The sequence below is a fragment of the Centropristis striata genome, chromosome 12 (genome assembly GCF_030273125.1).
Source record: "Centropristis striata isolate RG_2023a ecotype Rhode Island chromosome 12, C.striata_1.0, whole genome shotgun sequence".
Taxonomy (NCBI): Eukaryota; Metazoa; Chordata; class Actinopteri; order Perciformes; family Serranidae; genus Centropristis; species Centropristis striata.
The window spans coordinates 18,849,634-18,875,883 of NC_081528.1; the positions used below are offsets into that span (position 1 = coordinate 18,849,634).

A 26,250-nucleotide genomic window follows, 5' to 3' on the forward strand; every position below is an offset into this window, starting at 1 on the left:
CTTCCGGTCTCTCCTTCACAATAAAACTCTACCCCTGTAATGACTAATACCTGAAAAAGCTCAATGGAGAGCATGACAAAACTAGGTTTAACTATGTATTAGCAAGCTTAACTACTTGCACACATAGCACTTTGTACATTGCTTTGTGTTCAACAGCTTTAGTTGGGATTTTTGTCTGTTAATAAATATTATGTCTTTAGAAAGATAAGTTAACAAATACTTATTAAATCCATAAGACAGAAAACTGAGTCAACAAGGAAAAAGAAGGAGGGTTTCTGGTAAATATAAGGATGTTGCAATAATGATTCAAAGTTCCACATGCATGTTGAGTCTTGCTATGTTTAAGCTTCAAACACATACACCAGGCTCTTTGATTGTTATGATAAGACATTTCCAACTCCACCTTTATGTTTATCTTTTGTACCCGTCATCACATGTATTTTTCCGAAGCAGATCGTTGTCTGTGTATGCCCAGAAGAAGGCCCTGTGTACCAGTATGACACACACCACCACAAACCACAATGTGTTAGACAGCAGTAACATCCTCATCTGACTTGCTTTCTGTCTGGTGGCTTGCTGAAGCTGTCAGTTGAAAATCATTCTCTGCCTTTCAAAAAATGCTGGAGAGCTCCATTTCTAAAAGGTAAGTCTAGATTTTTGTTCCAAATCCAGGGCTTGATATGATTCTTAGATATGAAAGCTTTATATAAGAAATCTTGTCTGGCTATTATTGAAATGGATCAGTGTGATTGATTCCGGTAGAGACTCCGCTCCCCTCAAACATTAGAGCTGATGTCTGTCCGTGTGGATGTAATCTTTAATCTAGCAAGAATATACCAACAAAATATTTATTTTCCTGGTTTCCACTGCAGAGAAAAGCACACAACATAAGACTAATCAGTAATACTAATAACTTATTTAACAGGTTTCCATATGTTCCACACTGGCAGTTCTACAGTGGAAACTGAGAAGTATTTTTGTGATTTTTACTTGATATAATAACATGCAAGTTTTCCTTTTTTAATAAAATCACATTTAAAAAAAATAATTTTTAATTCAATTGAATTTATACATTCATAAAAACATCAGACTCAGAAACACAACGTAGTTTACGTATGTGTGTCTGTGTGATAACAGCAAAAGAGAAAAAGATTTTTAACAGGACTCATGTGAACCCTCAACAACAACATACAGTTATGACAAAAAACTGTCTCTACCTGTCCTTACTAAAACATACAGAGACATACCGTAGCTTTGAATAGTGTGTAGGAGAGCAAATTATTTTTTCCCCCAGTATATTTATATATAAGCTTATTGTATCTTGATATTTCTTTTGACAGATCATGCATTACCATACATATGATTTTTGCCTTGGACATTGTGCAAGAGTTAATATTGTACAGTTTTTTAAGAAATGTGGAACAGAAATTACTCGGCTGTGTGCGGACAGTGTGTGTGAACATGAGTCTTGCTGTGTCCTCACCACAAATTTAGTAGACCCTACGCAACATGCTACCAAGAGTCATGTGACAGGGTCTGGTGCTAATTGTGGTCATTGTTGTCAGAGTTTCACATTCAGCCTATCTGTAATGTAGTTTTGGAAATTATTCATACTTTTGATTGACGCTTGTACATGTTCCATGAATGCTACGTAGTACCATATATGGTCAACACAAAAGCTTGTAAAGCGTGTTGAGAGACTACACATCAATATGTACAATGTGTTAACGTACATCACATGGGAGTGTGTCTATGTTCCCCAGGTCATATGTTCCCCTCTTTGTATGAGACTGGGAAACATAGGACACTTTTTCCCTGCTTTTCCCAAAAAGGGTCCTATGTTCCCCTGTCTGTTACTTTTTCCACCATTGGGGGGAACACAGAACCCTTTTTCAGAAAAAGGGTCCTATGTTCCCCGGTATGTATTGCTACAGGGGAACATACGACCCTTTTTGGGAAAAACTGGGAGCATATGACATTTTTTTCAAAAAAAGGATGACCCCCATCACATGCAATGTTCTCTACAAATGTTTTAGTGCTTGCAGCAAGCCCAGTGCAGCTCGTGGTTGTGGTTGTTTCTGATGGATGCAGATCTTAATGGAGACTCCTTTCTTTACACTGCACAGTTTCTGCTAATAAGGAATGTCTACATTAGTGGTCAAGTGAAATGCAGTATTAGCAAAGTGCTTCCTGATTCCAAGCCAGTAATGGATAGTAAAGTCCTTCTGATGTGCAGTTAAGAGGCATTAAAGATATCAATTTTCACTTTTTGTCTTGGCAGTGAAAAGGCTCCATGGACAAGAGCTAGACGAGGGTTGTGTCTTTTGATACTGGTTCTCATGACGGGAACATTAATAACTGTCTACATTTGGAGCAGTGAAGTATCATGGCCTTTGAACATTTGGACAAAATGGTCAGACCAATCTTACAGCAATAAGACTCCTTCAGTGGACAGTGTAAGTATATTTAGTGTCATCTTGAAAGGCAGCTGTCTAAATGACGAAGGCAAAGAACAACACATTTCTCCCTTTTTATCTGATAACAAATGTCATTTAGGTGAGTCATCAGTAGTAACACATCTATGTTAACATGTGGTTTATTTATTTATATTGTATTACATTATACTGCTGTTACCATGAAAATGTGTTTGAGTCAAGCAATGCTTTTTAACTGTTTAACATTCAGTTGTCACATTTCAACTATTTAAAATTCAGGTAATAAAATAAGACTTGTAGTTAGCTAATTATGCGTTGATACTACCCAGTTGCTATTCAGTGTTAATGCTGGAGATTTTGTCAAATGGTGTGTTCACACAGAAGGCATATTTAATTAGGCATAATTGCAAACAAAGTCGATGGAATAACACAAGTTGACAATAATTAATTTGTTTATATGCATATGCTGCATTTCCATTTGTGGTATAGTAATGACCAATCACATATGAGCAGACTGTAGTTGACTACAGGTAAAAAAAATCCATGTGAAGAACCTATTGGCTGTTTTCTAATGCCAGGTCTACCGTCGCATAGCCCACCTTAGTTCAAGCAGCCCTAAACTTAAATTTGCACAGCAGCTACTTTCTGGTTACTTTGCAGTTTAGTTTTTGGCTTTTTAATCTAGGAATACTCATGTATGTATATTCCCACCCCTAATCATATTGTCTTGCATCGAGGCTTAGCTTTTTCCTTTTAGGGTTAGGGTTAGGGTTAGGTTATTTGCGTCAAACAGCCTATGTAGGCTTTTTTGGGCAAAGCAGGGGAAAAGGGTCCTATGTTTAACAGTCTCATACAAAGAGGGGGACATAGGACCCGGGGAGATGTATAGTCACAACATTGGGTATTTTGGAATTAACATAGGCTGCACAAACTCAAATTTGTGCAAAAACAGTGAGACAAAAGATCACTTTGCCGTTTGTCTGAACACATCTTAATAGCTTCAGATTTTGTCTTAGACAAGCAAACAAGAAAAAAACCCAAGATAATTTCTGTACTTTTTAAGGTGCAACACTCTAACAACACCACCCTCCTTTGTTTGCACAGATCCCAGCAGCTGAACCTTCACCATTCTTTGTGACATACCCGCATCAGTACACTTTCATATTGGATGAACCCCATAGATGTTTGCAAGAAAGTCCATTCTTGGTTCTTATGATCCCAGTTGCACCGCACAACAGAGAGGCTCGTGACACTATCCGCAACACATGGGGTAAAGAAACTAAAGTGCTAGGTCGAGTCATCAACCACTACTTCCTGCTGGGACTGAACGATGGCACAGAAACCGTCAAAGACCAAGTGAGTTGACTGATAAAGTTACTGAATATTCTTTCTCTTTCAGTCATCTAAAAACCTAATTCTATCACAAGACTGGGAAGAAACACTCCCACTGGTTTCATGAATAGTCCAACATGAATGAGCTACAGCAGAGGATTCAGATAGTGTAAAACTCACAAGGTAATTAGAGCAGAGAAAATGAAGGAGAGTGAGATGCCAGGTTATAGCTGCAGCCAAGCAAAATGCACTGCAGAAAGGTTTTGTGTTATGGGCACGATTGAGAGTTGGCTAAACTGGTGTATGCTGTGGCATGAAGACAATAATGAAGAATTTGTCAGACTGTTTTCTCCAATGTCTCTGGAGGCACTGAAACATTAAAGCTGTACTTAAATGATGTGAAATGAGAAAGTAGTCACTCTTAGCAAACTATACTCATACAACACTTTGTATTGCACCATATCTGTGCATTGTCCAGCAACACAAGCATTCACTGGGCCTGCACAATTCCCTACAGTGCAGAATCTGTTGAGGCAACAAACTGCTTAGGAGGCTTAGAAAAAGATTGTGGCTTCACTTTAAATAACTATGTTTGTTCTGTGACTTATATAGCTCAAGTGAATTAGTCATAACACGGGACTCTAACCCTAACAAACCTCGGTAAAAGTCCTAAGTTGTTTGACTTATTCATCCACGCTGGCCTCCTCCACTTGTGACTCGCAATTATGTGAGTTATTTACAAGTAATAGTGCATTACAATTTGTAGGTTCAAGTACAAACAGTGTATTGGAACAGCCAATTCTTTGTGACAAAGTTGCACAGAATTATCACCCGACTTTGCAGTTCTCCTAAACCAGTTATGGCGAAATGAAGCTTCATGAATAATTTTCCTTATTTTTCTGAGCCCACTGCATGGCACTTTCTGTTGGGTTGAAATCACACCGAATTGCCAGTCGTTGAGCCTTTTTTCTTGAAACGAAGAGGGCCATCTAGTCGATTCAACAAATTCAAGTAATAGTTCATGAAGTTTTATTTGGACATCACTACCCTTCACCATACATGGTCTACGCTGTTCAGTAGTGATGTACTAATGAAGCCTCATGAACCATTTGCTTTATTCTCTGAGCCCACTAGATGGCACCCTTGGTTTATTGATAAAGGCTAAAGCAATGGTAATCAAGTGTGTTTTCAGCTCTTTGTTCAACAGACAGCTCCATCTAGTGGAGTCAGAACATTAAGAAAACGGTTCATGAGGCTTAATTGGCACATCACTACTTTTCAGAATGGTATTGGTTTTAGCTTACGGCTAGCTTGTTTGGTTACTACATGTTGAGACAGACAGACAGCAAAGAAGATAGCAGCTAGCTGATAAACATAGTGTGACATTTACCACTAATGTGCCAGATAGTTCCCTCCGGTTTAGCTGGAGACCAGTCCAGAGTTAAAGAAGAGTGAATATTTGACTTCCATTGGCCAGGTCACCAGAAAAATTACTCCACATGAATATTAATGTTGTTCTGCATTTGCCTGATGTGTAAGCAACTGGTTGCTAGCTTCTTTCTGTTGCACCTAAATAGCCAAACAATGTGTTCACTACTGCTTTAAACTTAGCCTTGTATCTCCTTCTATGCAGGTGTTACAGGAAAGCCAGAAACATCATGATATTCTCCAGAGTGACTTCTTGGACAGCTACAAAAACCTCACCATTAAAACCATGGTCATGTTTGAATGGCTCAGCTCCCATTGTCCCAACACCTCCTACGCCATGAAGGTGGACTCAGACATGTTCCTTAATGTCCACAACCTTGTTGGCATGCTTTTGGAAGCACCCCGACAACTCTACTTGACAGGACAGGTGGCGAGGGGTGCTGCTGTTCTTAGAGACCATACCTCAAAGTGGTTTCTGCCTGTTTCTGCCTACCCTGACCCGAGCTACCCGCCGTATGCTCTGGGACTGGGCTACGTGTTTTCACTGGATTTACCAAAGAAAATACTGGAGGCGTCTGCACATGTTAAAGCTGTTTACATTGAAGACGTGTACGTGGGATTGTGTATGAGGCATCTAGGAATCCCACTGACAGATCCGCCTCGTGGTGATTTGTTTCAGACATTCAAACCTCATGCGACAAGTGACTGTCACTGGACCTCTGTCATTACAACAATACTATATAACTCCAACCAGCTCTCAGGTGCATGGGGAGATTATCAGACTCAAGTACAAAGTGGCTGTAACTGTTATATTTCTCCCTGTGCCGTGTAACGGCATTGCATTTATACACAAATCTGTTTATCTCAGAAGTTACTGCTTTATTGATATATATTTTTTTATATCTTTGAATAACAGTCTGGACTTTTGATAGCAAAGCAAATGAGATTGTGAGACAGATGTTGCTTTTTTATGGCTCAACAAAATGTGTTCATATCTAAGTGTTTGCAAAGATTGCAAAAATGATTGTAAAACATTAAGGGCAGGAAGTTAGCGTTCAACTGGTTACCAGATTGTGCAGCACTGGAGTTGTCTGAAGCAAAAGGCACAACTTGTGTCAAAGTACTTGTAACTACAAGGGACTGTATCTAGTATGTTCCCCAGGTCCTATGTTCCCCTCTTTGTACGACACTGGGGAACATAGGACCCTTTTTCCCCGCTTTTCCCAAAAAGGGTCCTATGTTCCCAGTCTGTTACTTTTTCGACTATTACTGCCAAATTCCATGGCAAATGCCTAACCCTATCCCTATTTAAAAAGCCAAAAATGAACTGCAAAGTAACCAGAAAGTAGCTGCTGTTTTTCAGAAAAAGGGTCCTATGTTCTCCGGGATGTATTGCTACAGGGGAACATAGGACCCTTTTGGGGGAAAAAGGGGGAACATAGGATCCTTTTGGGGAAAAAAAGGGGAACATAGGACCTTTTTTCTAAAAAAAAAAAATAATAAAAAGGACCCGGGAACATAGGGATGACCCCAACTAGGATTAGCAAACTATATGCATGACTAACTTTTAACACAGAAACTTCACTAACAAGTGGAAGACCTTACACAACTCACACAACTGTTGCACAGCAGAGTGGAATGAAAGGCAGTTTTAGAGAATTCACACACAGTAGTTGTAGTTCCTAAAACTCTGCCAGGAATACCAGAATATTCACTAGCTAAATAACGTTTGTCATGCATATAATGGCACATTCAGTCATGACATGCTAGCATCAATTAATATAATGTCAGCAAGCATAATTCATAACGCACATGTGATGAAAGTGCTTGGCCGTATTTGAACTTTTAACTTTAACTTGAACTTGAACTTTAATCAGTATGTGTTGCACACAGATTATCTTTTTCTGATAATGAAGTGAGGTTGTGTTTGTTTACTGAGAAATGGAAAGTACATGATTCAAAATGAAAAATGTGGCTATATTCAGCAGCATGCCATCTGGTCTGATCTTAGATAACACATCCTGTTATAACTCTACTCTCTGTGTTAAATCTGCTGTATTTTATGTAGACATGCAGCTAAATTTATAAGGAACATATGCAGCACAGTTACAATGGTGGATGTAATTCTTTTTGAAGCAAAAGGATACAATAAAGTAATAGATTTACATTTATGCTATAGTCCAATATTCCAAATCTAAGTGAGCTTTCACAACCCAGGTTTGTTTGGTTCATCTGAATCAGAGTGAAATTGATACTTTTGGTTCGTTTTGCTTTTATTCTGGTTTGCTTTCACAGTGCAGAAATGAAGGCGGACTAAAACATTTTGCGGAGGGGCGTGTACGAAGTCGGAGGGCTGGAAATATACTGGAAGTTTTATTTCTTTTTGGTTGGAAAGTTGACGTTGGAAAATGTAAACACAGAAATAAAGCAACAACGAGCCAAACGCACCATGGAAATATTACTTTGACTCTGCACTGATCTATCTTGCGCATGAATCCTTTCTCCTCCGGTTGATCTCGAATGATTTTATAAATGTATTTTTGAGAACTGTGAACTTTATTCAGCATCTCCTGTATGTGTTCTTCGGCCCAGATGTCAATCAAACATCTGACTTCAGAAGAAGCCCAAGTCCATCCTGTCCCAGTCCTGCTGCATCTGTTGCTCTGTGTATATCTCAGAGGTAGATCACAATCCGCTGCTTTTTGGTTAATTTCCTGTGATTGGGTCAGATTAGGTCCAGAGTGCAATAGAACCGCATAAAAGTCTGTTTGGGAACAGGCTGAGACCCTCTCGCAAGTGGTCTCAGACCAGTTGTTTTGGTCCACACCAGAGTACAATTGAAGCGTTCACATGCAACCAAACAAACCGTGACAAGGATTGAACCACCAGAGTTCGATTGAAACATTTGGGTTGTGAAAGCCCCCTAAGATGATATTTAGTCTTATACACTGCAAAAAACATGAAGCTTACCAATATTTTCTTCTTATATCTAGCAATAGTATCTTAATGATCTTGTTTTGTGTATAATTAAGCTACTGACCATAACTTTACGTGCTTATTTTAAGAACTTGTTCTATTTATAACAAAAATGAGTGAATACCCTCTTCACCGGGATTTCAGTCTTGTGTAAAGACTTCTTCATAGGGTTGACATTGTGATGCTTTTCAATCTATTCAACTGTTGAATTTGGTGAGTTTTTACCTAAAACACTGGATCTAATGGAGAGTTTTAGCTGCATGTAGTTTAAATGCTATTTCAAAAGCATTTTCTACCAACCAGTATCTACCCACAGATACGAATGAAGAAATGAGAAAAAAAAAAACATGCTAGTTTCAAGTATTGCTGGCTTATTTTAATGTTACTACATTTGGGCTTTTCAAGCCACAATTATGTAAAATAAGTATTTTTGGACTCATTTTAAGACATCATGGTCAACATGTTTTTTCCAGTGTCTAAATATTTTTACTTACTTAAAGAATTCTTACAAAGAAAAATGTACTTACTGCACTGACAGATAATTTTACTTGTTTCAAGCATGTATTTGCTTAATTCTAGTTATTTATTACTCATTTTTTGTCAGTTGGTTTTTGCAGTGTACATTTTCTGTGTGAGACTAAATAATGTTACGTATTGCCACACATTGTCGTGTGGTGCTAGAAGGTCCTCTCTGAAGAGCTGGGTCTTTAGGAGTTTTTTCAATGTAGAGAGGGACGCCCCTGCTCTGGTAGGAACTGGTAGTGCGTAATGTATGTAATGTTATGTCAGAGACTCAATAAATATCACCAGGTTTAATTGGTGATTCTTAATTGTCCGTAGGATAGAATAAGAGCGTGAATGCCTCTCTTCCTATGTCAGCTGGGATGGACTCCAGCCCCCTGTGACCCCATGCTTTTATCTCTTCAAGACTAGACTACTGTAATGCCCTGTACTCTGGGATTAGCAAAGGAAACATCCGTAGGCTACAACAAATACAAAATGCTGCTGCCAGGCTTTTAACGGGTAAAAAGAGACCACATCTCTCCAACCCTTGCTGCTCTCCATTGGCTGCCTGTGAGTTTTAGAACAGATTTTAAGATTTTATGACTTGTTTTTAAAGCCCTGAATGGTCAGGCTCCTGCCTCTATCCATGACATGCTTTTACCCTACAAGCATGAACGCTGCCTGAGATCCTGTGGCACAGCTTTGCTTCTGGTCCCAACGTCCCGTCTCATTACAAACAGTGACCGGGCCTTCGCCGTCCGTGCTCCACAACTGTGGAACTCCCTGCCCGGCAAGCTCAGTGGCTTCTTTTAAATCTCTTCTAAAAACTCACTTTTATCGATTGGCCTTCTCTTAATTTCCTTTTATTATCGTTGTATGATTACCTCGTTGTGAATGGCGATTTTAAATTTTTTAAGTCCAGTGTAATTTCTTTTTGTGGTTTTATTTTGTTGTTGTCATTAAATTGTATTTGATATGTTTTAGTTCTGTTGTACAGCAGCTTGTAAGTCGTTTTTGAAAGGTGCTATATAAATAAAGTTATTATTATTATAATTAAGTTCGGATAAGCCGTTAAGGAAAATGAATGGATGGATATCTGAGTTTTGGGGATGATGGTAAAAACACTGATCCTGGACAGCCTTAGCTAATTAGACAGTACAGCTGAGTCTGTTTGAAGGTCTTCAACTTCCTTTCCTCAGGAAATGTACATTTAGTTTCCAGCAGATTTATCTCAAATGGTACTTCTCAGTTGAGCCTGCAGCCAGTGATACTAAACCAATTAACATGCACCACATTGATAATTTAGAAATACAATATAACTGTCAAGTTATGTTTGATTTTAAATTTGACGATGGACATGCTTATTTAAGATTTTTTTGCACAATTTAAATGATATGGTGTACATATGTGTTTTTATTTAACAGCTTGCTGGTTTATCCTAACACCTGCTCATGAAATACATTTTCCTCAATTAAAAAAAAACTTTGTATGAAAAAAAACAAACTTTGTAAGACTTTGGTTTGCAGCTTGATTTTGTATTTATTCCCTCTGTTCTTGCACAAGGATCAATAAATTATAATTTATTATTAATATGTACTTGTTGTGGAAATTTCTGAAGAACCCAGGACTTAGTTTAGTTTATTGGCTTATTTAAAACAGGGACCGTGTACAAGGTTCATTCATTATGTAGGGTAAAAAGATGGCTTGTACCAGATTATAGCTAAAAACTAATTTCCATCTGCAGTCCCTGGGCAGGTAAGAAGAATACAATAGGATAAAATGAAATAAGAAGCATGCACACACACACACACACATGTGCACACAATCAATTAAAAATATCAAAAATAGACATATGCAGAGAGTACAGTATAATGATTGGTGCTGACAAGAGTGATTACTTCAAATCCATTTTTTCACTTCACGTGAGAAAGTATGGAAATCTGATTTTTTAGATTACTGGGGAGAGTGTTCCATGCTTTAGTAGCTCTAAAAGAGAAAGCTGATGCTGTGATTTGGGAGGCTACAATCTCCCCTAGTGATGATCTGGTGGCTCTTCCTATTCCTTCAGAGCAGTGTTGGACACATTTTTTCAGAGGTTTTTCAGCATTGTGAATTATTTTATGTATTAGCCCATGTCAGAATATAGTATGAGGTTTTGGAGGCTAAGCATGTTATACTTGCCATATATATTTCCAGTATGGCACAGTGGTGGTAGTGAATTAATCTTTTGTCAAGTATTTTCAGAGCTTGTTTGTAAAGTGATCTAATGGATTTCAAGGCAGTCTTGTTAGCCTGGGACCAGCTTGACACACAGTAATGTAAGTGAGAAATAATCATAGCATTAACGAAGGTCTTAGCAGCATCAACAGTTAATGAATTATGAATTATATGTCTCTAAAATTAGCTATGCTATACTTCACTGTATTACTCAGCGTTTTCATGTGTTTTTTAAAAGTGAGTGTATAGTCTAAAGTCACTGCCAGTCTTTGTGGTTTATTAAACTCTAATAACACATAAACATATCAGATGGTGTTTCAGATGGGGCAAGACATGTCAGTTTGTTATACCATGTGATGTAGTTTCCTATTACAGAACTCCAGTCAGTTGTTAAATCCTTTATGTCGAAAGATGCTTTTACTTTGTTGCCTCTTCCTTTTCAATCGTTCTGCAGGAAGAAAAAACAGATCTACAGATTTTTTAAAAAGATTATTATTATTTTTACACCCTTCTTCCTCTTCCTCACACATCTGCTTTATCACCCCTAACAATAATAACTGCAGCCGTGCTGTGGCTGACTGATTAAACTGTGGTTAGTTTATCCTTAAACTTGTTCTGACAAAGATCTGCACTTCTTGAGCACAGGCAGAATAGCGTTCAAATTCAGAGTTTCCTTTTCAGAATACCAACAAATAGTGTTTGAAAATCAAATATCAAGTTTTAACCTGATATTAAAAGCTACATGATGTCATGATGTCTGTGGAACAAACTGATCAGACTGATGCTGATAGAAGAAGAAAAAAGAAAAACTGAGAACCCAGACATTTCTCTTTTGAAAGCCACTTCCTGTTTTTCTTTTTAACATCGACCTAAAAGCAGCCCTGTCTCATACCTTGGCTGTTTTGTTTTCACATGTCAGACATCATTGCATGCAAACATGAGCAACAGCACTCCCTTGTGGTACTGAGGCAAATGAGAAAATTGTGGGAAAGGACTGTTGTGGTCGGAAATAAGAAATTGTGAGTGAAACTTTTGAAATACTGGCTGTAAAACTAGGTAGAACATTCTGTATTCACATTTCACTCTTGACAGTAATCACAAATATTACTTAATATGTTAAATATTAACACACAGCCATCATAGCACTGAACAAGAATATGTAGATTCCACTGGCATCACTGTATGTTGTCCGTGTCATGTTTATTCTTGTCTAGATGTTTTTCTGTGGTGAGAGGTTTGTTATCTGTCATGTGAGGGGTCATGTCATGTTTGCTGCTGTCTATGTTTTTTATATGTTTCTCTGTGATATATGTGGGAAGAGGGGTAATCTTTTTTTAATTTTTTTTATTGGTGAAATGACGTAACAAACAAGTTGACATGAGGGACAAATACACTACACCATGTGGACCACAAGTAGAGACAGCAGACATACAGCACAAACAACAACAAAGAAAAACATAAATGATAAACGATTTGTACAGAGGCATCACAGGTGTATGTGTGCGTGTGTGTATGTGGATGAGGGGCAGATGCTACGACATATATATAGATATATATATAACATGGCTCACTTATATGTATAACACAATGAAAATAAATAGGCAAACAAAGCAAGAAGCACTAACGTGAGAAGAGAGGGAAGAGGAAAGAAAGAGAGAAAACAAAAAAATAAGAATAAATAAAATAACTAGGTAAATAAATAAAAAAATTGAATAATATTTTTAAAAATATAATAATAATTATATATATATATATATATATATACACACACACATATATATACATATATACATACACACATACACATATATATATATATATATAAATGTGTATGTATATATATATATATATGTGTGTGTGTGTTTATATATATATACACATACATACATACATACATACATACATACATACAAAATAAAAATAAATATATAATATAATAACACAGGGGGAGGATGGGAGACATCACCACACAATATAGTTTGATGCGATACAGAACAACATCTTACACAATAACAAGATGTGCAAGATCATACACGTAATTAACCCAACAAACCAACACATCATGACAATGATAGCCACAACAACAACATACGCCGCAGTGAGGGGCCGAGGCCAGACCAGTGCATCAGGGGGGCAGGCCAGGGGACCCCCAGACCGGCCCCAAGTAGCACAGTCAGGCGTCCCAGCGGGAGGCAGGTAAGACGGGTCATCTGTTATATGTTGTATATGTGGGAAGAGAGGGTATTTGGTACCTGTGTGGTACACAGTGTTGCTACACTGTGCTGTGCCTTTTTTAAATGTATGCTGTCCTGAAAAACCTGACTGTATGAAAACAATTATCCCTTTGGGGACAGTAAAGAACCTGACTAAACTAAATATTACTAAAATATTACTAAAAGCATTAGTATCTGTTCAGGTGTAGGTGTCTGTTGCAGACAGGTGAAAATCTTCACACTACATTCTGATCAGTATCCTGTAACATACAGGTTTCTTTTCCTTTTATCTATGTCGATGCATTTCTGCTTCTATAACAGTTTGTAAACTCCAGTCTGAGGCTCGCCATGAGAGAAAGGCAGATAAAGACACTGAGGGAGACAGAGACAGATAAAGAGATGTGCTCAGCCAGCCTGTCAAAATCACTTCAGCATGCCTCTGCAGTGTGTGTGTGTGTGTGTGTGTGGCCTTGTATTACTGATGTTGTGGGGACGTATGTCCCCTCAGAACATAATAAAATTATGGAAATAATTTCCACCTAAATAAAATGCTTTAATTTAGCGAGAAACAATTTTATTCAAGTGAACAAATGGTAAATATGTTGGGTCAACATGATGTATTTGTGTTACTGTTAATTAATTACCAGGGGTCAGTCCAACTAGATTTGTAAGGGTAATTGTAACATACTAACATAATTTTCTTGGGCCATTTAAACTTGTATGATATTATTAAGAGTTACTTAATTTAATAGGGTAGTTACAACTACTTTTTTTTTTAAATAGTGCAGTACATGAATTAATTGTGCTGAGCCAACAAACGTTCGGTTGAAGTGGTTTAGCCTAAAATATTACCTTTATCATATGGAAATGAACATAATAGTAATTATTCAGAAAATAAATCATTTTTAAACACAGAGTATTATATTCAACTATTCCAAGGTAAATGTCAACCTAGATAACCAGCTGGTGTCAAGTTTGGAAAAGAAAAACACAAAGCAAACTGGATTTGTTTGAATCTCTTTAGCAAAAACAGTTAAACTGAGTTTCTGTTGCTGTGAAAATACAACCAAAAACAGCCTAAAACTTCAGTGTCCAACAATCTGTGATCATGTCATACGATATTTCTTCTCAAAATGATGATTCCTCTTTGCCAGCCAGAGCCAGGGATTGACCTTTGACCTATGACCCTGGCCTTCAACTAAGAGGGGCACTACTAATTAGGAATGTGTACATTACTGCCACCTACTGCTCTGGAGTTGTAAGTACAATTGATTTGCAATCTTAACCCTTAATAGGACACTCATTAAAATACTTGCAAATTCCAAATTTCAACCCTAGAGAATATTGGAGGATATTACATACTGCCAGAATGTGTAAAAAAAAAAAAAACATACAGACCCAGGGGGAGGGGGGTAATAATTTGAGAAAAAAGTTTACGAGATTAAAGTGGAAAATCTACGAGAAAAAAATGTGCAGATTTATGAGATTTAAAGTGGTGAATCTGCAAGAAAAAAAAGTTCTTTTTTTTTTTCACTTTTTTCTCGTAAATCTGCAACTTTTTTTCCTGCAGATTTTCCACATTAAATCTCTTAAATATGCGACTTTTTTTCTTGTAGATTTGCCACTTTAATCCAGTAAATTCGCAACTTTTTTCTCTAAATATTACAAATCTGTGTGGTTCTACGACCTCACAGAGAAACATGGGGACCCCATTTTGATATCCACTGAAGTTAGCAAATATAGTTCTTCGCCCAATAAAGGGTTAACCCATTAAAATTAAGTAGTTTTAACAAATTATTCTAGTAAATTTAAAATTGTTGCATTTTATGCTAAAACTACATGTTTTAAAACTGTTCAACCACAAAACATAATTGTATTATAGTATAAGCTACATGTTAGACTAAGGATAAGGTAACAGACACCTAGTTTGCTTTTTTTGAGTGTAAAGACTAGGTTTGACGTTAGAGTAAGTGTTAGGATTAGTCAATAAGCAGTTATATTAGGGATAGGTTTAGGGAAAGTAAATGTAAATCAATGGACACTCACCAGCCATTTTACTAGGTGAAGGTTGTACCTAATAAAGTGGCGGTGTGCTCTTCATCTGCTGTAAGGTTGGCATGTTGTGGTTCAGAGGTGCTCCTTTTCATAACTTGGTTGTAACCAGTGGTTATTGAGTTCCTGTTGAACCAGTCTGACCATTCTCCTGTGACCTCTGACATCAACAAGCATCAAGACTCTCTGGATATTTTCTCTGTCAAGAACTTGACTCAGGGACAGGGACTCAGAAGCAAAACTTAGAAGCCGGCAGTATGGTTAACAAAAATGCTTTTCTTGAAAAGTTCAAACAAAAGACGCTCTCATGGAGGATACAAAAATACAACAAAAGACTAAGGAGGTTACAAAATACAACTAAATGCAGTCAGTATAAGGACACAAAACCTGGTTATTCTTGGAGCATGGCAAAACACACGGGACACGAGACGAACTGACACAAGACAAAGGAAGACAAGACTATTTATACATGAGGGAGGGGAACACAGGTGAGACGAATCAGGGACCGGGGAGACGATCACAGTGGAGGGAAGATCACACAATGGAAGGAAGTCAAGAGCCTGAAACGAGAGGGGAAAGGTGAGTACAAAATAAAACAGAAAGTGAGGGGCGGGGCGCCCTCTGCCGTCTGGTGGTTTTTCATACAGACGGGGGCAGCCCCGCAGGACTGTGTCCCAGGTGTGGGATAGTTGTCAGGTACAAGAAAATATTTTTGCTTTATTGGCCTTGTATAGGGCAGCTGTGGCTCAGTTGGTAGAGTGGGTTGCCCCCCAACCAAAGGGTTGGTGGTTCGAGTATTCTTGAGCAAAATACTGAACCCCAAATTGCTCCTGATGGAATTCATTCACACACCGATGCTGCGTTCATCTGTGTGAGAATGAATTCCCAATGGTGGCAGGTGGCAGCATATAGGGTAGCCTCTGCCACTAGTATGAATGTGTGTGTGGCTGTAGTGTATAGCTCTTTGAGTGAAAAGCGCTATATAAGTGCAGGTCCTTTTACCATTTATAGAGAAACAGTGTAAAAAATTATATCAGTAGGCCTAATGAACCTTACCAATATAGTGACTTTTCTTTGTTTAGTTTTTACTCAGAGTCAGGTGTTTGATAGCCCTTTTCTTTCACTCTGTGAGGACTTACCCTGCTGCATTCTTTGAATAAAGAAACTTTTTAGTTCACCTGCTCTGCATCTGAGTCCTGACTTGAGCCCGGCCTGACACTGGTAGCTAGCTTGTTTCTGCTGCCCCTCAATGGAATTGATGTCTTGAATATGACATTTAATATTTTTCCCCAAGTCTATGAACTATTCTCTCAGTTCAAATAAAGTTAGAGTAAAGTTAGAAATGTGTAGCAGTGCATTGCTGCCATGCCAGAAAAAGAAAAACAGATCAGTATCACTTGATGATGTGAAAAGTGTAGTGTTTTCAAAAGATATTTTTTGAGTTATAAAAGGCTATTTTCATGTTATAACAAGACATTTTCACATTATTACAAGATACAAATTCATCACTTCATAAAGAGTAACGTTTGGTGACATAACAATATACCAACTACCTACAACTTGAAACATTTTACATTATAAGCATAGAGAGCTAGCGAAAAGACGTATTTTTGTAGGTCAACCCAGAAGTTAGCATCGTCATGGGGTCTATTGAGAATTCATCTCTGGGAGTTTTGCATTGAGTTTTGGATCACTGCAGAAAATAAGCTCTGTGGCAAACACATGTTTCTGTAAAAGGCTAACATTATGCTATAAAGAACTATACCATGGTCACATGGCTTTAACTCAATGAAGTTTTGGGTTATTTTGTCCATTTTTGAATCCTTTTCATCCTGCCTGTATACACCACTTAAAAAAATTTTAAATGCCATGTTGTTGTTGTTGTTGTTTTTCAGCACAACCTCACCTATGTGACCTAATAATAATAGATTTTTTATTCTGACTTACTGGATCAACATTTTGAACCAAAAAGAAACAAAGAAAAACCAACATAAATGTGATCTTGTGATTGTGTGTGATCCTGTCATCCAAATCTGGTTTTTATTCTAGTGGGACTGTGTTTTATTTGTGTCTTGTGTGTTTAGCGTTTGTGTCTTTTTTAGTCATTTTGTGTCTTTTTGTGTCTTTTAAGTCATTTTGTGTCTTTTTTGGGTCATTTAAGAGGGTTACAACCACTATAATAACTTTAATTTTATACAAAATAGATTTGAGCTTGTCTCCAGTTTTACTTGGTATATCATCATCAAACTGAAACTGGCCTCATGGAGTTTACAGCCAGAACTTTAGAGGTAAATTTACAGTTGGGCTCCACGCTGCTTTGTTTTCTAGTCTGGATGTGATGAAGAAGTCATGATTTGGTGCTTTTGGAGACTCCAGAGGGTGAACTTGCTCCCCGACAAGCTAAGCAGAGGTTTTGACAAGCTAGCGAATCCGTAGCCAAATAAATTTACAGAATTTACAATGTATAAGAGTTTACAAGAGCACTGAAAAACACTACTAGAAGCCGTGAGGCGACTAGTGAGAGAGTTCAAGTCTGTGTCCGGTGTGATGATGTTTAATGTCCCCAAGAACCACTGTAGTCTCATTTAGACACTTGTTAACAACCGCCTTTACTAACGATTTACTAACATATTTTATGTTGACAACAAAACGTGAACATCTCTTCAGCTTGTGTTAACCACAGACCTTATTTCAGGCATCTAACCACCAACACATTCATACCCTCATTGAGTTTGAGAGGACAGACCCCAGGGACAGTGTTGTAGTCAAGACCACCCAAACCGAGACCAAGTCAATACCAAGACCACAGTGTATCGAGAGCAAAACAAGACCAAGACTTTGAGGGGTCGAGACCAAGACAAGACCAAGACCGAGGCAGGGGGAGACCGAGTCAAGACCAAGACCAGACCAGTATCCCTCTTCTCCTGTCACTCACAGACCAGACCAGTATCCCTCTTCTCCTGTCACTCACAGACCAGACCAGTATACCTCTTCTCCTGTCACTCACATGCACTTTTGTGGGGGGCGTCGGAGGGGTGACAGCCATTAACAGTGACAACAATTCAAATGATGTTTTAGTCTTGTTATTGGTTGTACTCGAAGCAATATGATTTACTCAAATCACAGTAATGATATTAACAAGTAAATCCAAAAATGCACAGTTGTGGTCTTGAACGGTCTTGAAATAAAATCCAAAGGCTGCTCTGTCCAAGACCGAGACTTTAAAAAAGTGGTCTCGTACTACAACACTGCCAAGGGAGGTTAAATGCTAACTGACTTCTGGGTTTAAGAACATGGTTAGGGTTAGGGTTAGGGTTTCTGTGTGCTGCTGCACTACCCCTGCCACTCAATCAGCCTGAGTCACTACTGTTTAACATTACAACAAGATAAATAGAATGCTGTTATAACAAGAAAAGATTCTTGTAACATGAAAAACATCCTGTAATACAAAAAACTTCCAACCAAGATTGTTTTAATTTCTACAGTGGCAGCAGTACTTTCCTCTTGAAACCCCCTCCTGAGGAACTGATGTCTGACAATTATAGCCACTGTATACATGTTTATCCTGCATTTGTGTGTGTGTGTGTGTGTGTGTGTGTGCATGATTGCAAGTGCCCTCAGGAAGTGAGTCAGATAAGCAGAATTTCAACTTCTTCAGAATACCGTATATGTTTGCAAATACACAGAAACACACACAGAAAGAAAAAAAAGAAGTTATAGAGATATGGTGAGACAGACAAACAGCCTCTATCAGTCTGGAATTTTCTTATTCAATTGTTTCTCAGAATGTTGTCTTGTTTAGGTTGGATACGAATCCAGAAATGAGTGTTTGAGCGTGTGTGTGTGTGTGTGTGTGTGTGTGTGCATGTTTAGGCAGCTGACCCTGGTGTGAACAGGGCCACTGTGTGAGACCACAGAGAGAGCATTCTTCACAGCGACACAAACACACTCTCACACGCAGTACACACTCACACACACACAAACACACACACACACACACACACACACCCTACCGTCTCACTCTTAATTCGTCACATTCACACACAAACACAAACACACATACAGAGGGTGCAAGAGAGTCACTTCTGCCATCGTTGTCTCATTCTCCTACTCTCACACTAACACACACATACACACGCACACACACACACACACACACACACACACACACAGCATAGTCTGGCTCTTTTTGTTTCTCCCTAACACACACACACACACACTGGTTGTGTCCCACCACATAATGACCCTTATTTCACCATGCTGACCGTGACTCATTGGTTCGGTCAGGAGACTGGAATGTCAAGCTCCATCTCTTCAATATATGGGGGGCGTGGATGTGTGAGGCAAGGGTTGTTTGAAATATTCAGTTTTTAAATAAATCACCACCTCAACGATCAACTCTTTGTCAACATTGGCTTTTTCAACCCATGGAATGCAGATTTTTTTTATTATTAATATATTTATTAGGAGGTAAGGCACATTAGAACCAATGTTATAATTACATTGAGTATCAGGTCACATCCACATCACAATTGAAAATGTAAACATATCAATACAATAGAAACTAGGCCTGCAAGCAGTACTGAACGGGAACGAGCAGAGTGGAGCCGTCGGAGGAGGCCATGTCGGGCGCGGCGCTCTGGGCTGAGTCCCTATGCGTCCGAAATGGCGTGTCTGTGTAAAACATGTTACTTCCTGTAGCCAGCGGGGGACGCTATGACTGTGTGTCATAATGACATGTGGGTGTGGTCAGGGCTGGACCCTCATAAGGTGTGGGAAATTTGGGACAGATTGGACAATGTATGGTCAAGTTATACGGTCTCGTGTGTTGTGGCGAGATGGCATAATTTGCCGCAATGCCACGCCCACATATGCGAAGGTCAGTAAAGGTGTTGATAAATTATGTTCCCAAAGGGCTTGTAATGGTATTGACCAACTTAGAAGTCAATGGGATTAAATTTGTAGGCGGAGTTTGGTAAAGTATGCAACGTGGTCATTTTATGAAAGGGGGCGTGGATTAAGCATAAGGGGCGGGGCTTTATGAAATATTGTTATTTATAAGTGTTAAGGGCTGGACTCTGATGAAGCATGAGAAGTTTGGGCCTGATGGGACAAAGTATAAAGTAAAAGTTATAAAGATGTGTAGTTTTGTGGCAAGACGCCATATTTTGCCGCCATGCCACGCCCACATAGTGTGACAGTCGGTAAAGATTTATACAACTTTTGATCCCAAAGTACAAAGCCATTGTGATACTGACCAAGTTTCAAGTCCATGGGGTGAAATCTGTCGGAGGAGTTCGTTAAAGTATGCGAGGTGGAAATGGGAAAAAACGATGAATTGTGCGATATTCAAACCAAGACAGACTTCCAGTTGGGTTTGAGGTATGGGTCCAAGAGGCTTTTTGGTGCGTCTCCACATGATTCATGTGTGTACCAAATTTCGTGTCTCTACGCGAAGCCTACTGCTAGGGCTAAGTATAAAACATGTGGTTACGTGTTGCCAGCGGGGGGCGCTCTGACAGAGTGTCAATATTGATATGTGGGTGTGTTCAGGGCTGGACCCTCATCACGTATGAGAAATTTGGGGCAGATTGGACAATGTATGGTCAAGTTATACGGTCTCGTGTGTTGTGGCGAGATGGCATAATTTGCCGCAATGCCACGCCCACAGAGTGTGACGGTCAGTAAAGCTTTTGATAACTTTTGATCCCAAAGGCCTTATGATGGTACTGACCAACTTTGAAGTCAATCAGGTTAAATCTGTAGGAGGAGTTCATTAAAATATGAAATGTGGTAGTTTAATGAAAGGGGGCGTGGATATAGCATAAGGGGCGGGGCTTTATGAAATATTATGATTTAGAAGTGTTAAGGGCTGTACTCTGATGAAGCTTGAGAAGTTTGGAGCAGATGGGACAAAGAATGGAGAAGTTATAACGATCTTGTGTTTTATGGCGAGACGCCATATTTTGCCACCATGCCACGCCCACATAGTGTGACGTCAGTAAAGCTTTTGATAACTTTTGATCCCAAAGGCCTTGTGATGGTACTGACCAAGTTTGAAGTAAATCGGGTGAAATGGGTTAGGGTTAGGGTTAGGGTTAGGGCTAGGGTTAGGGTTAGGGCTAGGGCTTACCCTAACAAGCAGATTTCCCCCAAAACAACAGTTGTAGTAGCTACTACCAATAATAGCTCATATATGTGTTAGGGGAATTTAGTTCTACTACATTAAATATTGTGGTTATTGCTCATTTTATGACATTGATGAAAATCAGGTTGTAGCTTGCAGTAACTGTTCAGATAGAAATAATAACTAGAAAATTTCCTCTCGGGAAATTCTGAAAGGGCCACGGGGGCTACTGCCAGTGTGTGTACACTATGATGACATTATTCAGAGATTTCAAACAGTTAATACTAGTAATGTTATGATACTATATTATATACAAGGAGCACACCTACAACAAATTCCTTTTCAAGTATCTATTTATACAGCAACCTATGCCCTTCAACCTCAAAATGTGTGTGTGTGTGTGTGTGTGTGTGTGTGTGATTAAAATCACATAACGTTACCTGTGCGTGTGTGTGTGTGTGTGTGTGTGCGTGTGTGTGTGTTGGAAGCATGTGTATCTTGAGGAGTGTGCGTGTTACGCGCATGTGTGTGTGTGTGTGTGTGTGTGTGTGTATCTGTAACTGTAATCACATCAAAGATCAAAGGCAATCAGATCAAAGCAATCAACAGCATTAATTGTCACCAGCTGCCAATGTTCCGTAATAGAGGTGGAAAGACTGGAATTTCTGGCCTCGAACAGAAAGCATTTTTGGCAAAACCATAATACCTATCATTGATCCGACTTCACTTTGAGCGTCCTGAGTTCTTCCTGAACGTCTACATATGATTTTTTTAAAGAAAAATTTAAAAATAGCTTTGTTAGAGCGATCTAAAAAAACTGTTCCATCTTCCTTTTTTCCAAAATCTTCCTGCGTTTTTAATATGGGAGCCAATGAGGCTGTTGGTGGTGTTGGTGGTGCATCTGTGCGTTGTACGCCAAAACTATAACTCTGACAGCTTTACCAGAGGATTGTGAGTGAGAAGACAAATTTTCCTACATTTGGGCGTCCCGGTGGCTCACACTGGTAGAACGTTACCATTATGGCTGAGTCCTTGCTGCGGCGGAGCCGGGTTCGAATCCGGCCTGTGCTCCCTTTGCCGCATGTCCTCCCCTCTGTCACCCCCCTTTTATCTGTCTCTTTCAATAAAGCATGAAAAATACCCCAAAAAATAATTAAAAAAAAATAAAAAAATTCCTACATTTCTATGTATAAATTATTTCTGTAGAGTGGAATTTGCGGCCTGGAGCACAGTTTTCAAATTTATTTTTTGACAATTTCTTCTCTCCCTCTACACTCTGGCGATGATGTCACACACTGTGACACGAACATTCCGTTCAATACACACCCATTATAATCTCAGAATTTCTCCAAAAATGATCATGGTCATTGAACAGGGATTGATAAAAAACTATTTGACCTATCGAAACGTGGATTAATACACCAATACACAAGACTTGTGTCTACTGTTTAAAGTTTAAATGGAGTCTCTAGGTGAAATTATGCCGGAGAAGTAGACGTTTAAAAATCTCCAATTATTGTTCTTTTTCGCTCATTTTTTGTCGGCCGTCCCATTCATTTCAATGCAAAAGTTTGGGCAGTTTTTCGCGACTTACGTCGCAAAAAATTCGTATTCTGTAGAGAAAAGTAATAGCACACCGATCCCGATCAAACCGCACGTTTTGATGTATAATTTGTCCTGCAACGCTTCAAGTTGTAGGACTAGTAGCGGGACGAAATTGCGTCCGGAAGAGGAAGAAGAAGAAATCCACAGTATAACAGTAGTTAGACTCAGACAACTACACATCTGGATTAAAGGATACTGCCGCAGCCGAGACATCCCATATGTGGACAACTTCACCTCTTTTCTCAATAGAACTGACCTCTTCAAAATGACCATCTGCACCCAAATCTCATCGGATCTCGCCTCCTATCCCTGAACATTGATCTCACCCTGCGCTCCTGCATGGCTTACTCTGGTTGACGGTCAGTGATTCCACACTCCAAACACTATAGCGGTCAAGTGACAGTCTCATCTATCCCTGTTATCATAAACTTTAGGCCTAAGAAATGCACTTCTGATCACCTGCTCAGTGAACCACAGTAATCGTATCCATATCCCTCCAGTTATCAGCCCCTCACACATCAATGCACCTCAGATAATAAAAATGGCTATTTTAAATGTCAGGTCACTTACAAATAAATCATTTTTAATAAATGAACTCATTAGTACCCACAGTCTAGATTTCACTCTACTAACTGAAACCTGGCTGGATAAAAACGGAGCCACTACACTCATTGAGACTGCACCTCCGAACTTCAATTTCCTCCATACCACTAGAACTGATAGGAGAGGTGGTGGAATTGCTGCTGTCTTCTCTGACATTTATGTCTGCAAGGAAGTCCACCTTGGTGATTTCATATCATTTGAATACCTTGCCTTGTCAGTGCATTGCAAAACTACAGTCTTAATAATAACTGTTTACCGTCAACCAAAATCCAAATGTGGATTTCTGGAAGAATTCTCTCAGCTAATATCAAAGGTTTCCATTGATTATGACTGTCTTGTTATATCTGGTGACTTTAATATTCACATTGACACTGAAACTGACCCAGATGCCATAAACTTTATAAGTCTTCTGGAGGCATTTGACCTCTCCCAACATGTCCTTGGACCCACCCACAATAAAGGACATACTCTTGATCTTGTCATCTCAAAAGGACTCAACATTACAACACCTCTTGTTGTGGATATAGCTTTTTCCGATCACTGTTGCATTTACTTTGATGTTTCTGCTTGTCCTGTACAACGTCACAGTTCTCAATTACTCAAAAGACGCATAATTAATGACAATGCCATTGAAAGCTTTCAAAAAACTATAAATGAGTTGTCATTGTCCATGACATCTTCAACTGGGGACCTTGTGGATAACTTCAACTCAAAAATACAGAGTGTATTCAACAAAATTGCACCGCTTAAAACTAAATATGTAAAAAAACAATAAGCTCCCTGGACAAATGGAGTGGACATCAGACACTTAAAGAGAAAGTGTCGTCAGGCAGAGCTACAGTGGAGAAAAACAAGACTTCACGTTCACAATGACATCTATAAGGATAAACTGAATGAATACAACAAAGCAATTAAACAAGCCAGACAATCATTCTTTTCTAAAATCATCAATGAAAATATTAATAACAGTAAAGTGCTTTTCTCCACTGTTGACAGACTTGTTAACCCACCATCCACCATTCCTTCAGAAATATTGTCCTCAGTAAAATGTGATCAATTTGCTTCTTTCTTTAATAACAAAATCATTACTATTTGGTCATTTTATTTTGGACAGCTGGTGAACTGCAAAGTGAGAATAAATGTCACGGCAGTGTGTTGAGTAGTCACTGAAATAGTACTGATGTGTTTGAGTGTATTTTTAAATTCACTTTCCAACTGAATAATCATTTACCACCTACCTTTGTTGGGGTGTTTGCCGAGGTTATTATAGTTAACGAAAACTAACAAAATAACAAAAACTAGATTTGAAAAAACATTTTCGTTAACTGAAATGAAAATAAAACAGAAACTGTATTTTGTGGTTACAAAACTAACTAAAATTATAGTGAAAATGTCCTTCGTTTTTGTCTTTGTCAACTTTTTTCATACGTAAACCTTTTGGTTGATATGAAATCTATTTCATCTATCTGGTTTTATGTCTTAATAAACTTATTGGGGCTGAGATGGATCAGACAAAGGAAATAAAGGCAACATTTATTGTGACTTTTTTGAATCTTGCACCCCAAAAAATACCCCATTACAAAAACTAAAACTAATAATAACTAAACCAAAACTAAGCATTTTCAAAAAAAAAAAAAAAACTAATCAAAACTAGCAAACACACTCTAAAAACTCATTAAAACTGACTGAATGAACTGATGAAAAATCAATAACTATTATAACCTTGGTGTTTGCAAAGTACATAATGATGACTGAGGCTTATCTGAGAATAACGTCATGACTGTGAACTTTTCCTCACAAGAACACACACTCGCACGCAGGAACACGGACACACCGAGATACACGTGGAGTGTTTCTGAAACGTTATACAAGTGTGTCATTATGATCAGTCAGCTGCTTGGAAGCTTAAAAGTAAAGTTTTAGTGAAGAATAAGTTCCTCTTTGCCGTGTGTCTGGGCTTTACTGTGTGTCAACTTATCCGAGTCGCTTTAAGAAAAAAAGAGAAAAAAAATCACTTCCCAGGAGCAAAAGTCAGCAGCGTCAAGTGCCACAAAGTTAACGCTACCAGACCGGAAAATGGTAATTTCACAATAAAGCATTGGTGTTGTAAAATAACAGTTAAACCTTTTCTGATAAAAATGTATGACTTTCTTTTTTTTAATTTTTATTTTATTGAGTTTTATCAAAACAAAAACATAAACAACATATAAGTGCTCTCTTTATTCACAAAGATATCGCAACAGTTAGGAAAATAAACCACCATCCAAACCAAAATGACTTCAAGTACCTCACAACTGACCTCACGCCAAAAATAAATAAATAATTAAATTCATTAATTAAAAAAGTAAGAAAGGCAACAATAAAAGAAAGGGGAGAAGAAGAAGAAAAAAACGAAAAAGGGGTCTCAGTCACAGTCACCCTCAGCTGTCGTATCAAAGTAAAATTAGAAATTATACAATACAATGTATGACTTTCTATAATGTTCCATAATAATTTCTCTTTCATCTTTACGGAAGAGGAGTAGGGCCACACAAGAAAAAAATATCTGAGTTCTGACTTTATTCTTAGAATTTTTACTTTAAAGTCAGAATTCTGACATTATTCTCAGAATTCTGACTTTAAAGTAAGAATTTAAAGTCAGAATTCTGAGAATAAAGTCAGAACTCAAATATTTTTTTCTTGTGTGGCCATAATCCTCTTCTGTACATCTTATCCCTTAATTACAGTATAAATTAAAACACTAATCTATACCACGGCA

General features: G+C 38.3%; 1 protein-coding gene across 1 annotated transcript; it reads left to right on the forward strand.

Moving 5' to 3' along the window:
* The first annotated feature begins 564 nt into the window (after window positions 1–564).
* On the forward strand, window positions 565–6,349 carry LOC131981349 (beta-1,3-galactosyltransferase 1-like). The gene is made up of 4 exons (XM_059345614.1): window positions 565–643; window positions 2,282–2,456; window positions 3,540–3,791; window positions 5,401–6,349. Exons 1-4 carry the CDS (start codon window positions 618–620, stop codon window positions 6,025–6,027), a joined length of 1,080 nt encoding a protein of 359 aa, XP_059201597.1. The 5' UTR covers window positions 565–617; the 3' UTR covers window positions 6,028–6,349.
* The last annotated feature ends 19,901 nt before the right edge of the window (window positions 6,350–26,250 follow it).

Excerpts from the sequence above, each read along its gene's own strand:
- LOC131981349 (XM_059345614.1), top strand. The coding sequence starts at position 618 with ATGCTGGAGAGCTCCATTTCTAAAAG. Across the intron at positions 644-2,281 it reads GAGAGCTCCATTTCTAAAAG|TGAAAAGGCTCCATGGACAA; the intron begins GTAAGTCTAGAT and ends TTGTCTTGGCAG. Across the intron at positions 2,457-3,539 it reads AGACTCCTTCAGTGGACAGT|ATCCCAGCAGCTGAACCTTC; the intron begins GTAAGTATATTT and ends TTGTTTGCACAG.